General features: G+C 45.0%; 1 protein-coding gene across 1 annotated transcript in view; it reads right to left on the bottom strand.

The window, feature by feature from the left end:
* Positions 1-17,066, bottom strand: part of LOC115469222 (VIP36-like protein) — a 48,618-nt gene that overhangs the window by 11,533 nt on the left and 20,019 nt on the right. Inside the window, exons 2-4 of the mRNA XM_030201652.1 lie at positions 15,059-15,177; positions 13,111-13,228; positions 11,113-11,195 (exon numbers count right to left, since the gene is read on the bottom strand). Of these exons, the coding sequence (XP_030057512.1) occupies positions 11,113-11,195; positions 13,111-13,228; positions 15,059-15,177 (320 nt within the window). The remainder of the gene's footprint in view (positions 1-11,112; positions 11,196-13,110; positions 13,229-15,058; positions 15,178-17,066) is intronic.

Consider the following 17,066-nt stretch of genomic DNA (forward strand, 5'->3'; position numbering starts at 1 on the left):
CTCTGTTCCCAGCTTCAAATTATTCACAGCTGAATCAGAAGTCCAGATTCAAACAATTCTATCACTGTCGCACATCATGTGACAGGTGTTTCAAACGTTCCAACTGATGAATCACCAAAATATTTCTGGTCCTACCAGTAGGTGGAGACAGAGGTGCAGTAGAACTGGCCAGCCTGTAGTCGACTGCCCAAACCTAAATATTGTAAAACAATAGCAACCAAACCAAATGCAACTCCCTCCTTTTTTTTTTTTTTTAATTCTTTTGAGATCACCCCTCTGAACTTCTTCCCAGGAAACCAGGATACCAAGATCTCAGCGGGCTAATAATGTATGGATTGGAACAGGCTCAACTTCCCATAGCTCACATCCCTAAGGACTTCAGCATTACTATCATTCGCACCATTGACTGCTGACATTCTGCCTCTGACTTCGTCCTGATCAGCCACTTCCTTTTGAAGTTCAGCCACCACCACCACCTTGGAGAAGGATTTTGGTACTGTGGCTAGTCGAAAGGAAAGAGCCTGGAACTGGAAGCACCTCCCTACGGTTTGTGGTGGTAGGAACATCTGATACTCCTTGTGGATCAGGATGTAGAGAGATATGCATCAGATAGATCCAAGGAGGACAGGAACTCCCCTTGAAAAACTGCAGCCATCATTGATCACAAAGTTTCCATGTGGAAGAATAGAACTCTGAGGCATAGACTATCTTCAAATCCAGAACTGTTTGGAAAAGCAACCTCCTGCTTTGGGAACTACATAATAGATGGAATATTAGCCCTGGCTGAATTCAGCCTGCGTACCGTACTACCCTTCTTTTGGCATCTAAAGCACAGGAGGATTCAATTAAAAAAAAAAAAAAAGAAGGCATTGGGCACTCAGGAAACCAGATCCAAGGCATACCTTTGCTGAATCACTTCAAACTCACTGATCTGAGGCTATTCAGGCCTACTTCTGCTAAAATCACAAGACAACTGCCCACAAATAACACTCTGGAGGGGGCCCGAAGTTCTTCATTGAGTTTTTCTGAGGATTTCGGGACTCTGAGGTATCCCAGGGCTTTTTGAACATCCAAAAGGAGCAAAAGCCAAATGCTGGAGCTACAAATCATCCAGAGTGCTTGGACAAGGTAAACCTTCTTTGTTTCATACATTTTGGATGTGAGCTGTTGAGGATGACTTTAGGGCTGTACCGAATATTCGTATTTGATTCGGCACCGAATAGTGCCTCAAACACATAATTTGTATTCAGCCAAATAGTAATTTAAATTCAAATACCAATCATTTAGGGTTCTACTGTGCTAAATCCTACTGAAATAAACACCATCTTTGATTTCATGTTGCTTCTTTTACTTATGTTATTAAAGAATCTGTTTATAGTGTTAATTATTTATGATAAAGTTCAATGCACATTATTCATATTTGGTATTCATTGTCAGCCGTATTTTGGCTGCTTTCTGACGAAACCAAAACCAATGGTTTCAGTCAGCCTCTACTGGATATTTTAGATATGGCAGTTCACTCACCACTAAGAAATTGGTAAATAGGATTTCAGTGCACCTAGGCATCAAATTAAAGAATAATGGATTAAACAGATTTAACTATTTTCCTTGTGTTCATTTTCTTTGGTACCTGCTCAAATATTCACTTCAAAACATACAAGGAAAGATTCCCCCTCTTTTCCAGAATATATAGAGAGATGACATTATAGCCTTCCCTCCATTAACTCTAACCCAGGACCGAGCAGCATCGTGAAGCTGAGATACTATCAAAGCCCTACCAATATTGGTCTTGCCAAAAAGTTGTCAACCTTACATGATGGTCTGTTGGAAGAGACCATAAGAACATATAAGTGAATTTCATCAGTATAGCCTGTTATTCATATAAATTATACTCTTTAGAAGTCTGAAGGGAAGGGGGGAGTGAGGGGATGGAACAGGGGAATACTATTTTGAAATCTCCCTATTGTAAACATGGGACTATAAGAGCCAAAGCTGGGTGTGTTAACAAGTCTTTGGTATGATATGCTGTAACAGATATAGGAAGGGCACAGGGGTTGAGGGGAGTGTAGTATCTGGGTTGTAAGTAGATAGGAGGGGGAAGGGTAAATGATTGAAGGTGTATTGACTTATTTATTTATTGGGATTTATTAACCATCTTTATGAAGAGATTCACCCAAGATGGTGTACAGCAAATATAGTTTAACATAAAACTTACAATTTTGTTTAAAGCATAACAGTAAAATAACAAAAAATAAACTAAATGCAATAAATGAGGTAAACTTGAAAACAGTAAATTGAAACATAATAACAGAACTACCGTGAAACAGCATCAAAAATATACATATTTAACAGCACTGGAATTCAAATACCAGAGATATAATAAACCCTAAATCCTAATAAATAAATAAACGTTAGCTAATACTAATGATACTTAATGAATTTATTGTAAAATGATATATTTTGACCAGTCATTATTGGGTTTCTTGTGTGTTTGTTACAATTTTGTACTTGATGGCACAAATGGCTTATGTTTTGTTGCGTTTATCAATAAAAATGTTTAAACACTTAAAAAAAAAAAGAACATAAGAAACCAATGTTGAATGAAAGGTGGAGTGTGTCTAGGAAAGATGAAGGCATGCCATGACATGCTAGCTAGTACCTGCATCCCAGGGGTGTATCTCTTCTTCTGAGGCTGGCATCCAGAGGCATTTGTGCAAAGAAAGAAAAGGCAAAAAGAAAAAAAAGCAACACACACACACAGCGTGGAGCTTAGTATTAACCTCAAGCAACAATATGAGAACTCAGCACTAGGCCTTCAAAGGCCTTCATCTCCTGTCAGCATCTGACATTCCTGGTTCATAATTACTGAGGGTACTGTTTACAAAGCACTCCATAGAGAAGCACATCCTTTTAAAAAAAATAGCCCTTCATGAGTTAGCACTGGGAAGCAGGCGTTACTGCTAACAATTTATAATCTCAGCTAAAAATTACATCAAAGTCTTGATCATCTTGAAGATCCACAATCCCTAACAGGCAAGCTGCCTGCCTTGTGTTCTGCACAATCATTTTGCTGTTGTGTGTGTTCTTATAAAGGCATGTTTTGCCAACAGTGAAAACAGTGTGCTCAAAACTACTATAATATTCAATAAGAAACACTAATATAAAATATCCCTTTAAAATCCTTGTATATGCTCTGTAACTACACACAAAAAGCTACAAAATTACATTTCTTAATGCATAATTTCAATAATCAGCTAACAGAACCCCCCCCCCCACACACACACACACACACACAAACTTAAACATAAGCATTTCTATACTGGGACAGACCGAAGGACCGTGAAGACCAGGATTTAGAGATTCTCTAAGGGCTAGATGCACTAAACAACGCACCAGCAACGTGGTTTTTAAACTGGTTCTAGCCAGTTTAACGCGCAAGTAGTGAACCGGGACATGCACAAAAGTGTTCTCCGAGCCATTTCCCTGTCACGGTAGCAGTTAATGAAAACAGAATGCAAAAGAGCAAAGGTAAAATTATGTCTTACATGATAATTTTCTTTCCATTAGTCCCATCAGATCAATCCAGAGACTTGTGGGTTATGTCCCTACACTAGCAGGTTAGATAGAGAGAACACCGAAGTTCCTCACAAGAGGGTATGTGCAGCCATCCCAACTTCAGTATACAATACCAAAGCAGTAAGAAATCCTTGGAACCATAGGTCACTCTCCTGCCTCTTGAACAGAGCAAACGAGCTGCAGAAGAAACCCTTGCGGCTGCTTACAGTAACAACTGTTCAATAATAACTGCTTTAACCCAACTCGCAGACTACAAGAAGAACGTGAACATAACAACAGTAACCACATCAAAGTCTTCAATATATACATCATACAGAATCAGCTAAAGTGAACCCCAGGAAGGGCCTCTGGATTGATCTGATGGGACTAATGGAAAGAAAATTATCAGGTAAGACATAATTTTACCTTCCATAGCGTCCCCAGATCAATCCAGAGACTTGTGGGATGTACCAAAGCAGTCCTCAAGAAGGGTGGGACCGCATTCTCCATGAAGACAACACCGAAGCGCCGAAAAACGCATCCCGACGCGCCGCGACATCCAGTCGGTAATGTCTAGCAAATGTGTGTACCGACGCCCAAGTAGCCACTCTACAAATCTCGTTCAACGGTACCAGCCGCTACTCCGCAATGGATGTGGCCTGAGCTCTAGTCGAATGCGCGCAAATCTGAAGAGGAATCGATTTCCCCATGGAAATATACGCCAAGCCAATCGCTTGCCGTAGCCACCGAGCGATCATAGCCTTAGAAGCCATCTGTCCCTTTTTGTGTCCCACAAACAGAACAAAGAGATGATCTGACTTCCGGAAGGAATTAGTAACCTCTAAGTATGCAATAAGAGCCCTTTTGACATCCAAACACCGCAAGTGACGAAAATCCTCCGGGTAATCTTCCCGCTTGAAGGTTGGTAAATGTACTTCCTGATTCAGGTGAAAACGAGAAATCACCTTCGCAGAAAAGATGGAACCGTACAGACCAAGATCCCAGCCTCCGAAAAACGGAGAAAAGGATCCCTGCACGACAGTGCAGCTCGGAAACCCGTCTTGCCGAAGCCATGGCCACCAAAAACACCATCTTCAACGTGAGATCCTTCAAAGACGTCTTACTCAAGGGCTCGAATGGGGCCTGCGGAAACGCCCTCAGGACAAGGTTCAAATTCCATTCCGGTACCACCGGTAGCCGAGGTCTAACGTGACTAACACCCCGGAGAAAACGAACTACATCTGGATGAGCAGCCAATGAGCGACCACCCCAGCGACCTCGGAAACAGGCCAACGCTGCCACCTGCACCTTGAGAGAGCTTAAAGACAGGGCCTTATCAAGCCTCTCCTGCAGGAAGGCCAAAATAGACCCGACAGGAGCCGATTCCAGAAAGACGCCTGCCGACGAGCACCAAGAGACAAAGGTTCTCCAGACCCTAGCGTACGCCGCAGAAATAGACCTCTTACGCGCCTGTAGCATCGTACCAATCACCGGTTCAGGATAGCCCTTGCGCCTGAGCTGTGACCGCTCAATAGCCAAGCCGTAAGCGCAAATGAAAGAGGATCCTGCATGCTCACTGGTCCCTGTACCAGAAGATCGGGAATATCCGACAGACGCAACGGTTCGTCTATCATCAGACGCATGAAGTCCGCATACCAAGGACGCCTGGGCCAATCCGGAGCTACCAAAATGACTACCCCCGGATGATGCGCGATCCTGCCGACCACCCGACCGATCATGGGCCATGGAGGAAAGACTACAGCAGGTACTGCGGCCACCTTTGCAATAACGTGTCTATTCCTTCGGACCCGAATTCCCTGCCTCTGCTGAAAAATCAAGGCACTTTGGCATTGAACGAACGGGCCATCAGGTCCACTACCGGCATCCCCCAATGATCCGTACTCCGGGCGAACGCCACTCGAGAGAGTTCCCACTCCCCCGCATCCAACCGGTTCTGGCTGAGGAAATCCGCCTGCACATTCAGGACTCCCGTGATGTGCACCGCTGACAATAATAAGAGACGCGTTTCCGCCAGCGGCAGAGGGCCAGAGCCTCCGTTGACAACTGAGCGCTCCGAGTGCCCCCCTGGTGATTAACATAAGACACCATTGTCGCATTGTCGCAAAGAACTCATACCGAGTGGTTCAGTACCAAGACCTCGAAGGCTTGAAGCGCCAGTCGAATAGCCCGCAACTCCAGCAGATTGATTGGTAGGCGGGTTTCCAATGGGCTCCACAAACCCTGAGCGGTGTCGAACCAGACTCCCAGATATTCCAAAGTCTGGGTTGGGACGAGCTGGCATTTGTGAATGTTGATCACCCAGCCCAGTGAACGCAGAAGATTTTTTTTTGTTTTGTTACATTTGTACCCCGCGCTTTCCCACTCATGGCAGGCTCAATGCGGCAGGCAATGGAGGGTTAAGTGACTTGCCCAGAGTCACAAGGAGCTGCCTGTGCCGGGAATCGAACTCAGTTCCTCAGTTCCCCAGGACCAAAGTCCACCACCCTAACCACTAGGCCACTCCTCCACCTCATTCATTACCGACTATGTTGCCCGAGCACATTCCTCCTGAGACGGCACCCAAATGAGCCAGTCGTCGAGATACGGATGAACCTGCACTCCTTTTGCCCGCAAGAAGGCTGCCACCACCACCATTACCTTGGAGAAGGTGCGGGGTGCCGTGGCCAAACCGAATGGCATGGCTCTGAACTGAAAATGCTGTCCCATTACCACAAAACGAAGAAAACGCTGATGGGGCGGCCAAATGGGAATGTGCAAGTACACCTCCTTCAGATCAAGCGCTGTGAGAAACTCTCCCGGCTGCACGGCCGCTACGACAGAGTGCAACGTTTCCATCCTGAAGTGCCTTACTTTGAGGGCTCTGTTGACTGCTTTGAGATCTAGAACGGGCCGACATTTTCCATCCTTCTTTGGCACAACGAAGTAAATAGAGTAGCGACCCTGGCCAACTTCGGCCGACGGCACCGGCACGACTGCCTCTAGACGCAATAATTCTGACAGAGTCTCCTGAACCGCTGCTCTCTTTAGCGGCGACTTGCAAGGAGACTCTAGGAAACTGTCTGAAAGGGGACGGGCGAACTCCAACTTATATCCGTCCCGAATAATGTCCAGGACCCATTCGTCTGCGGTCACCCCGGCCCACGCCTTCCCGAACTGAGACAGCCGTCCCCCTATGGCCGGGAAGGAATGGACCAGGGCCCCATCATTGGGTGCCTCTGCCACCCTGCTGGGGGCGTGAGGCCAAGACAGACTGGCAGCGATCCTGCCGAAAGGGCTGCTGTCTCTGCTGAAACCGAGGCTTAGAAAATCCCCCGGATCTGCTAGGCCTATAACGTTTGGCCTCCTTGAAGCGAGGTCTGAAGCTCTTTGCCTGAGACTTACTCTTGTCCTCTGGCAAGTGATCCTTGGAATCACCTAATTCCTTCACAATCTGAGCCAGTTCTTCTCCGAAGAGGAGGCGCCCCTTAAAAGGCAGCCTCGCCAAATGGGATTTAGAGGCCATATCTGCGGCCCAGTGCTTCAGCCAAATCCATCGACACGCTGAAATGGCCAATGAAACTTCCTTAGCTGAAGCCCTGAGAATGTCATACAGAACATCCGCCAGATATGCCAATCCCGATTCCAATGCCGGAAGGGATTCTATGAGATCGTCCGACGATGTCGCCTTCTGAACCCAGGAAAGACAAGCCCATGCCGCATAAGACCCGCAAATCGAGGCCTGCAATAACAAAGCCGCCACCTCGAATGACGCCTTCACCGAGGCCTCAAGTCTCCGGTCCTGCGGGTCTCGGAGGGCGGTGCCTCCCTCTACCGGCAAGGTAGTCTTCTTTGTCACCGCCGTAATTAAAGAATCTACTGCCGGCAAACGCAAGGACTCTAGATCCTCCTGCCTCAAAGGACATAGTTTGGCCATAGCCCGCGCCACTCTCAGGCTGGCCTCCGGCGAATCCCATTGGGCCTTAATGAGCCCATGCATGGCCTCATGAATGTGAAAGGCTCTAGACGGAGTCCTAGTACCCGACATAATACAGGGCGCAGACCCTGACTGAGAAGCGGGTTCGGGGGCCGAAATGTTTAGTATCTCCATAGCCTTCAAGATAAAGGACGGAAGTTCCTCCTTACGGAAAAGCCTGGCCGCGGTAGGGTCATCCCCTTCCCCCGCCGGCAGCTCTCCGTCCTCTATGGCCTTCGGGAGGGAATCTCCTGACAACGGCGCTTCATCGGAGTCCGACTGTCCCAACCCCTCAGCTCCCAGGCTAAAACACTCCAATCAGGCCCGTTTAGAGCCTCTATGGGAGAAGTCAGGAAAAGAGTCACGCTGCCCCTGATCCAAAAAGGCTTCCATGGAATCCCCCCCCCCCCCCCTGCTTTCATTAAGCAGGCTTTGTGCATAAGCAGCACAAACTCTGGGGAAAACGCCGCCATATGCGACGTCCATGAGGGGAGAAAATCCGATGATCTGCGATCCGTAACAGAGCCAGCTGAGAGCTGCGTTCCCGCCGCCGCGCTTGCTTGCGGCTGAGGGGGGAGGGAGAAAATGGCGGCGGCTGACCCACGCACTGCAGCTAGCAACGGCTTTCCTGCCAAGCGAGAATTGACCGACTCAGCCACTTCCCCCCCCCTGCCGAACGCTCCAGCTGATCTGACTGGGGCTTGACCAAGGCCTCGGTACAGCTCTCGCATGCCCTGGACGCCATCTTCTGTGCCCCGCATCGCAAGCACCGCTTAACGGTTTCAGAGGCTGACATCGCGCCAAAACCAGACTCCCCAGCAGTTCTGTCACGTACCTCTGAGTCTGTAGTAGGAAAGCTGTCTTACCACCTAATTGGATTGCTCCGTTAGTGATTTTGCCTTGTGTTTCTTTTTTTTTTTTTTGCAAGAGAGGAAGGAGAGAATCACAGGCAGGACAATTCCTTCAAAAGGCTGACAGACTGACGGGGGGAGACGGGCAGGGACCTGGCACCACCAGGTGTAGCCCCAATGTGCAAGAAAGCACCTCAACCCCAAATTATTTATTTATTGCATTTGTACCCCATGTTTTCCCACCTATTTGCAGGCTCAATGTGGCTTACATGGTGCCGGAGTGGCGATCGCCGCTTCCTGGTTGAGAAATACAAAGTGATATTGCATTAGGGTTCATAAATGATAAGATAGATTATAAAGTAGTTTGGATTAAAGTTCATAAATGATAGAGTAGATTATACAATAAGTTAGATAATCAAATATAGAAAGTTCATATCCTGCATGAGAAGTAGAGTGGTAGTGAGTAATGCGAAACGTTCATTAGTGGCTGAACAGATGAAGCAGTTAAGTGTAGAGAGTTCCGTTTTGTCTAGTTTTGGTAAGGTTTCGTTTTCTAGTATTTAAGATGGATCATTGTGGTATGCTTTTTTGAACAAGTTGGTTTTCAGTAGTTTTCAGAAGATTGTTAGGTCATGATTGTTACACTTAGAACGGGATAAGAGCCAAATCACTGCAGAGCTGCACAGTATGTCTCTACACCTGCTAGCTAGAGAGAATACTGAAGTTGGGATGGCTGCACATGCCCTCTTGTGGCGAACTTCGGTGTTCTCTCTATCTAACCTGCTAGTGGAGGGACATAACCCACAAGTCTCTGGATTGATCTGGGGACGCCATGGAATTAGTATTATAATGTGTATGCGATGCACTACCGTTTTCTGATCCCCTTACTGTGGAAAACCTAACGGGAGGTCTGCACCTCTGGTTGGGGCTGCTGTGAGGGAATCGGAAGGAAAAAAAAACAAAAACATCCAAGTGCTAGTCAGGGATCTCCTAACAATTGGATGTCCTTCACAAAAAAAAAAAAAGTTACATTTTGTTTCAGCACTAAACTGCTGTCTGGTTTTCTTTTCATGTGCTGATTTCCTTGAAGCAGAATAGCTCTGACCCCTTCCCCCCAGGCATTTTTCTGCAGTCACAGTAGGGAGATCCCTACAAAATCAAAGGCAAAAGCATTTAAAGCCTCCCCAGAGCCCCTGCACCACCCACTCTACCTATTAGTGTATCTGGAGTCCCTGACCAGCACCTGGAAGTTTTCCTTCAGCTTTTGTGATGGGCATCCTTCTGGGACGTGTTTTTTTACGTGCCTGAAATGACCACAGCCATGGAGGTTCTCTCAACATTCTCCTCGGTTCTCTCAACATTCTCCTCGTCCCCTCCAAGATTGTTTTCAGCTTGCGCCCCCTCCCCCCCCCCCCCCCCCCAAGATCGGGACCTGCGAGAACGTCCAAAACTATTTGAAGTGGCCTCCCTCCAGGTCTCTCTCAGCCAATCACAGCGCGTTTAGCTGATATCGGTGACAGCTAATACAGAAAACGTCCAGTGCTCGTCAGGGATGTCCTTTTTTTTGTGAAGGATGACTTTGGCATGCAGAGCAGCCAGCATAATGACTGGCTGCTCTGCGCATGCTCAGCTGGCCGACTGGAAGGAAGGCAATCGTGTGCAAATGTGCTAACAGCAAGCAGCTCATTTGCATGCATTTCCTTCATGCATGCCCTTTCCTTACCGATTCGCTAAGGGATCGGTAAGGAAAGGGCTCTTTACGTGGGGTTAGTGCATCTAGCCCTTAGTTCCCCCCTTCACACCAGCTTTTTTCTAAACATGCTGAAAACCAGCCTGGTTATACGCTCCAGGACCAGCTTCAGAAATGCTGCATTAGAAGGGGGAAGTGTGACATTTGAAGGTGCTGCCTCCTTAGCCACTGCTGTCTCATCGGATCTAAGCTGAGAGGTACAGGACAAAGTTGACCTTCCTCAGGTAAAGATGAAGAATATTCTTAATCCATTTAAAGAATGATTGTAAGAAAAGCAATCCTCCCAATTCTCATCAGGGAGTCATAAAGCAATGGTTTCCCACCATACTACTTCCCAGCTGAGTCTAACCAGGAAGTCATTATATATAGTCTCTCTCCCCCCTTCCATCTGGTTCTCATCAAGTAATGCTGCATGGCCCTCTTCTCCACTCCTACCTATCCGGCTCTCTTCAAGAAGCTGTCATATACAGCATCTATCTCATTTTACAAATAAATAATAGGAAAGACATTGTGAACAACATTTCTGATTACTTATCTCCACTTAGGTCTCAACAGGGATCCATTCTGTCTAGCCTTTCTCACCTTCCCAGCTAGTCTTTATTACAGGGTCAATATAGCCCCTCTGAAGCACTTTTCTAGACTTCTCTGATATGCAGACTAAGAGCCACAGTAATCCCATGTGGATCAAAGAGCTGAATGGAGCTCTCAAAGCCCCTTAAATTTCAATTTTTGGCAAGTTACTAAGAGACATGGTGAAACAACACCACTCTCACCTCCTCTCCAGGACACATCTCAAAAACTATTTTTGAATTTAAATTTTAATGTGCTTCTCTGCAACACAATGCAAATGCAAAGACATTATTACATATTTGTATGTCCTAACAGCAAAATTCTACCAGAAAGCATGACCTCTTGCCAGTTAGAAGTTAAATGCTTTTTAATGACAGCTTGTACTGCAGACACACAGACTGTCAGCTCCTTACCTCATGCTGCTTTTCTTCATTTGGATATGTATCCACAAATACTCCAAGCCCCACAAAGTTATCTTTACTTCCAAAGACAGGTCCTGAAACAAACAGAGATGGAAAGAAGTTGGAGTACACACAGCTCCTGCAGCCATATAAGTAGGCCAGCGATTCCCAAACTTTTTACAATGGCGGAAGCCTTAAAATATATTTTAATACATAAAGGAATCCCCCCCCCCCCCCGAGTACCATCTAGCTTCTGCTCCCCTTCCCCTGGTCCCATTTCTCTTCCCTCCTGCCCTCCCCCATAGTTCAGCACCTTGGGTCTCTTTCTCCCCCTCCCCAACCACCCCTGGGCCCAATGTTTCTTCCTCTTCCCTCCCTCAATTCAGCATTTCCACTTCTCTCTCAGACTGCCACACCCTTAATCTACCATCTTCTCCCCCCCCCCCCCCCCCATCTACCTCATGCTGCTTTGGAGGGGCTTACCTTTAATTTACTTTGGCCAAAGAGGTCCATGCCCTTGTTGCCTGCCAATATATTATACTCTCCTACCTGGGTAATTGTAATTCATTGTATGTTAGTATTTCTACTGGTTTGCAAAGAAGGATGCAGCTAGTTCAGAACACGGCTGCCCATATGATTTTTAAGAAACTGAAATTTGATCATGTGTCACCACTTTCACAGAATTACATTGGCTTCCAGTGAATAGGTGACAAGATTTTAAAGTTTCTCGTTTTGTGTTTAAAATCTTTTGAGAAGACACTCCAGTAGAGTTTATGAGTCTAGTTTCCTTCTCTAAGGAAGTTTTCTGTTAGATGTTCTAGGATTTTTAAGCTCATGTACCCTTCTTTTAAAGGTGTCTGTTTAAAAAAGATACTTGAACAATCCTTTTCGTATAAGACGGTATCTATTTGGAATGCTCTTCCCGAGATGATTAGACTTGTTTCTTACACTACATTTAGAAAATGTTTAAAGATGTATTTTTTCACTGATAACTGAAGCCTTTTTGCTATTCTTTTCTTTCTTCTTATTTTTTTATTTGTATTTCTTTGTAATTTGTTGTAAACCACTTTGGGACCTTTTTTAAGCATAGAAGTGGTATATAAGATCAATGGATAGAACAGCAGCGAGAAGTCGACAGCGTACTTCAGCGACCAATGCTGGACCTCTAGTGCATGCTTAGTGGGAGTGCCGGTGTCTGTAGCTGAAGCAGGCTGCTGACTTCCTCGCTTATGGAACCCCCGAAGAGAGCTCATGGAACCCTAGGGTTCCACAGAACCCAGTCTGGGAATCGCTGATGTAGGTTTTTGAAATTCTCTAAAAACCTGGCTATTTGGCTGGCAGAAGAGGGTACAACTGTCCTTGACCCAAGTATTGTACCAAGTAGTAACTGGGTCACTTCACTGTTAAACTTCAAATAAATAAATGTCATAGACTAGGTCTGTTGAATGGACTTAATTTTTACTGTATCACGTAAAGAAAGAATCAAGGCAATTTCTTCTTTGTATCTGCTTCTTTAAGTTCAAGTTGTGGCGCTGCATGCCTGTGCTGAGCTTTTAGTTTATGCGTTTTTGAGTGACTGAAAGTTCATCTCATGCAATTTTATGATACTGTATGGTGGACGCTGGATGAGTTTTAGGCATATTATTGCGTTTATCTGCTGCTTATCTGACTATTGTAACTATTTTTCAATGTCTGTACTGCACACTGAGCAAGTTTGCTATTATGGAAATATAAACTCTATATTAAACTACACACTGTACGCAGGGGTTCAGAAGTAGCAAAACAACAGCTGCAGCAAGAATTCAATGCAGAATACATGCCCATGTGCCACACTGATGCCACCTACATACAATCTAGACATGCTAAACAGTCAGTATACTTGAACCAAAGTGATGCTGAATATGGGACAACACATGAACGGATGCTGTAGGGATATGCCGAGTGTTTGGAACAGTATAGGTGCTGAATGCTATAGACATACACTGACCATCATCCAGTCTCACTACTTACCATTCTGCATTCTGTCTTTTGTGTACCAGATAGCAAAACCATCTCCATTTAGATTCTTCTTTCCCTGTCCATGGATCTTAAAGTGCACTTGCAATTCCCAGTCTCTCAGGTAGCAAGGCTATGGCAGAAAATAAGAGACAGAACAGTCAGAGCTAAGCCAAATTAACAGTCATCAGAGACCACAGTGACCAAGGACACAGACAGGGGCTGGATGAAAAGATACCTAAGAAGGGAAAAAAAGAGCAACTGGGACAGGGAAGAGAAAGACAGTAAGAACATGAGGAGGAGATATCAGGTGCAGTGATACAGCAGGAATACAAGTAATAGATATAAGAGAAATCGCGGCAGTGAGGAGGAAGGGACTGGAGGAATGATGTAAATGAGAAGGTAGCAGCCATGGAATCAGTGATGTGTACCCAGAGAATACAGGTTTTGGCAAATAAAGGAGAATGGAGGAAATTCTGAAGGGTAGAAAGCGTGGTCACAATTCTGAAGGAAGCAGTCATGGAAACTTGGTGAACTCAAGGAAGCCAGATAGTAAAATTCAGTACTGCAGCTAGAAGAAGGAGAAGATACTTTTTATCTAAATTTCTTTTCCTTGAATCCTGTTAGACCAGTCCAGACTAGTGGGTTGTGACCCCAACCAGCAGATGGAAGCAGAGAATGCTGAAGTTCAGTGACATCACTGTCCCTATCAGAATTGGTGCAGTTTTGCTTCTCTACAGCATTCTCCATCTTCAGCAGGTGGTTGCAATCTGGACTGGTGCTGCAGCTAGGCCAGATCCCTAGAGGTTGGGTCAAAGCCCATGTCCTTGGGGGTCAGTCCAAGCACTTTCTGCTGATTAAGGGGATTTGCAGCCCTGTTCCTGGTACTAGGTCACCGTCCTCCGGGAAGGGGAGGGGGTGTTAATGTCAGGCAGTGAGGGTCTCAAACGATTCCGGCGTAAGCGTGTGGGGACAGGGGGAGTATAAGTGGCTGAGGAGCCCCTCAGCTCTCGTGTGTGTGCAAGTGTGTTTTTTTCCCTCTCCTCCTCCTCCTCCTAGAGGAATTTCAAGATAGGGAGCAGGGAGCCCTTACTTTTTTTTTTTTTTTTAAAGGAGCAGCCATGGACCTGGGAAGCAGGTAATGTGACAGAAAGAGAGCACGCGGAGGGCACTGCTATGTCAGGGAAGGACGAGGGTGGTTGGAAAGGCACCGCCATGCAACTTAATGGTAGACCGCAGCTGCTGCAATGCATGTAGAGAACAGCATCTTCCCTCAGCTGCAGGTCCTTTCTGCCCTGCCTGTGATAGAGGACAAAAATGAGTTCAAGAAATAAAAACAAAAAAACAGGACAGTAAACAAACAATCCACTGAGGGATACCTGCACAAGGTGACTGGAAGAGATGATCCCAAAGGACATCATATACTATCAGAAGAAAATCCCAGAGCTCTGATTGTCCACCAACGCAAACTCGAGCAGAATTACATCCCAGTTCATCTCAACCACATAGTCCACAGCAACACACATAAATTTGCAAGCAAATATTTTAATGCTACTATTAGAACTTGCATTAGTACACCCAGGCACATGGACTGCAACTGTTATCCCTTTTCACTGACTATGGGGGAGAGAGCAATCAGTTTTGTCTCAGTACAATGCAGTGAAAACATAAGCAAGGACAACAAGGGAGTGCATTCAAAAATTTTCACAATTTGTACCATCAAACAAAAAGGAAGTTAACTAACAACTAAAAAGGAGAGGTACCACAGCTACACCACAAACTCATCTGCCCCACTTTTGCACACAAGCACACTAAAGTGGTGTCACTGCCATATTACCAACTCATCTGACTCACGTGTACACACCTGCACAATAAACTAATTTATCCCACAGGTATATCAATGGCAGCAGTCAGCACCCAGCTACCTTTCCAGATGTCAAGATGCAGAGCACTCTGCTCTTACCACACGGTTCCATACGGCTCCCTGCTTGCTCTGCACATCTGGTGTTAGGCGAACATACTGAGTGGTCACCATAGCATTCCCCAGGAGGTCCCACAAAGAGGAGGAAGAAGAACCCACACCTACAGACAACAATCAAAATCAGGAATCAGATGTTACAGTAGAAAATAACCTTATTAGACAAAGGCTTTATTCTCAAGCTTTATAAGCAACATCCGGATTTTCCATAACTAGTGCCCAACTTCACCATGCCTGAGGTACTGTATGCCTCACCTCACACTGAAGACTTCAGTTCAATTTTCCAGGCAGTTATCACTTCAGAAGTTGTGTCACTTTGCCTGTATTAATGAACATTAATGCAGAAGTGAAGGAATAACCTAGTGATTAAAGCAGGAGTTTGATAACCAGGAAAGCTATGGCTCAAATCCTGACGATGTTCCTTGGGATTTGGAAAAGGCACTTTATTCTCCACTGCCTCAGATAAAAAAAACTTAACTTACAAAGTTGCATTATTTGCCAAACACACAGCTTAAATGTGAGATCTTTTTTGTACCACAATGCATATTAAATATGAGCTACAATGCTTACAAATGTATGCAAAGCAGCTGTTATAATGCCTTTGTAGAGCTCCATGGTGTGACCGCACCGTGAATAGTATGTGCAATTCTTATCACCGCATCTCAAAAAAGATAGAGTGGAATTAGAAAAGGTAAAGAGAAGGGTGACGAAAATGATAAAGGGGATGAGACAACTTCCCTATGAGAAAAGGCTGAAACGGCTTGGGCTCCTCAACTTGGAGAAAAGACGGCTGAGGGAAGATTTAATAGAGGTCTATAAAATACAGAACGGGTAGACGTGAATCACTTGTTTACTCTTTACAAAAATACTAAGACTAGGGGGCACTCAATGATGATACAAAGTAGTAAATTTAAAACGAATTAGAGGAAATATTTCTTCACTCATGTAATTAAACTCTGGAATTCGTTGCCAGAGAATGTGGTAAAAGCAGTTAGCTTAGCGGGATTTAAAAAAAGGTTTGGATAGCTTCCTAAAAGAAAATCCATAAGCTATTAAAGATGCACTTGCAAAAATCCACTGCTTATTTCTGAGATAATCCATTTTTGGAATTTTTCTGTGGTTCCGATATGACGATATTTACAATAGGGCATTTAGATAGAAGGGTACTCTCATCCTTTTTGAGCCATAGGACAGTGAGGACTTTAATTTTGAAGTTGATTTCCTCACTCATGACGTTATTTAATCAGCTGGCGCGGTTTGTCAGTAATAAAAAGACGCCGTCGCCATCTTTAGTCAGATAAAGTAATGGAACACACGCACTTGAGGCAGTTATCGGATAAGCCATTAGCGATTTAAAATGAATGCATGATACAATGTTTTTTAAAAGAAATTTATAGTCCTTTTTCTCTCTCCTTTGTACAACAGAATTGGTGGCTCCCCCTTGACAAAGTTAACACGAAACGGGGACCTGTCGGGGTTTCAGAGTGCACCAACCTGCCAAAGCTAAGTGCTGTGCACATTTTGTTGATTATGATTGGATTGTGAGAGGTGGACTGACAAAAGTTATAAATTAGTGATTAGTAAAGGTTGGTGGAGGTTGAGTCAATGATTAAATCATACACACGAATTACACATTCACGTATTGAGTGAAAAAAACTTTTTTCGTGTCAAATATATGAGACTCCACTTCACAAAAAAACTGCATTCATATTTGTTTGTATGTTTTGCTATTTCTGAGATAAGCAGCATAAAATGTATTGTACTGTTCTGGGATCTTGGCAGATACTTGTCATCTGGAATGGTCATTGTTGGAAACTGGAGACTGGGCTTGATAGACCTTTGGTCTGTTCCAGTATGGCAACACTTATGTACCCTTTTGGCCTCTAACAGTACTATCCCTTATTTGGTAACCTGACTCCTAGAAGTAGTACTGTGATACCACTCCTAGGGGCCAGATAGGCAGGAGCAACTAGTGATTGTTCCCACCCACCAC

Source organism: Microcaecilia unicolor, chromosome 4 (assembly GCF_901765095.1).
Source record: "Microcaecilia unicolor chromosome 4, aMicUni1.1, whole genome shotgun sequence".
Lineage (NCBI taxonomy): Eukaryota > Metazoa > Chordata > Amphibia > Gymnophiona > Siphonopidae > Microcaecilia > Microcaecilia unicolor.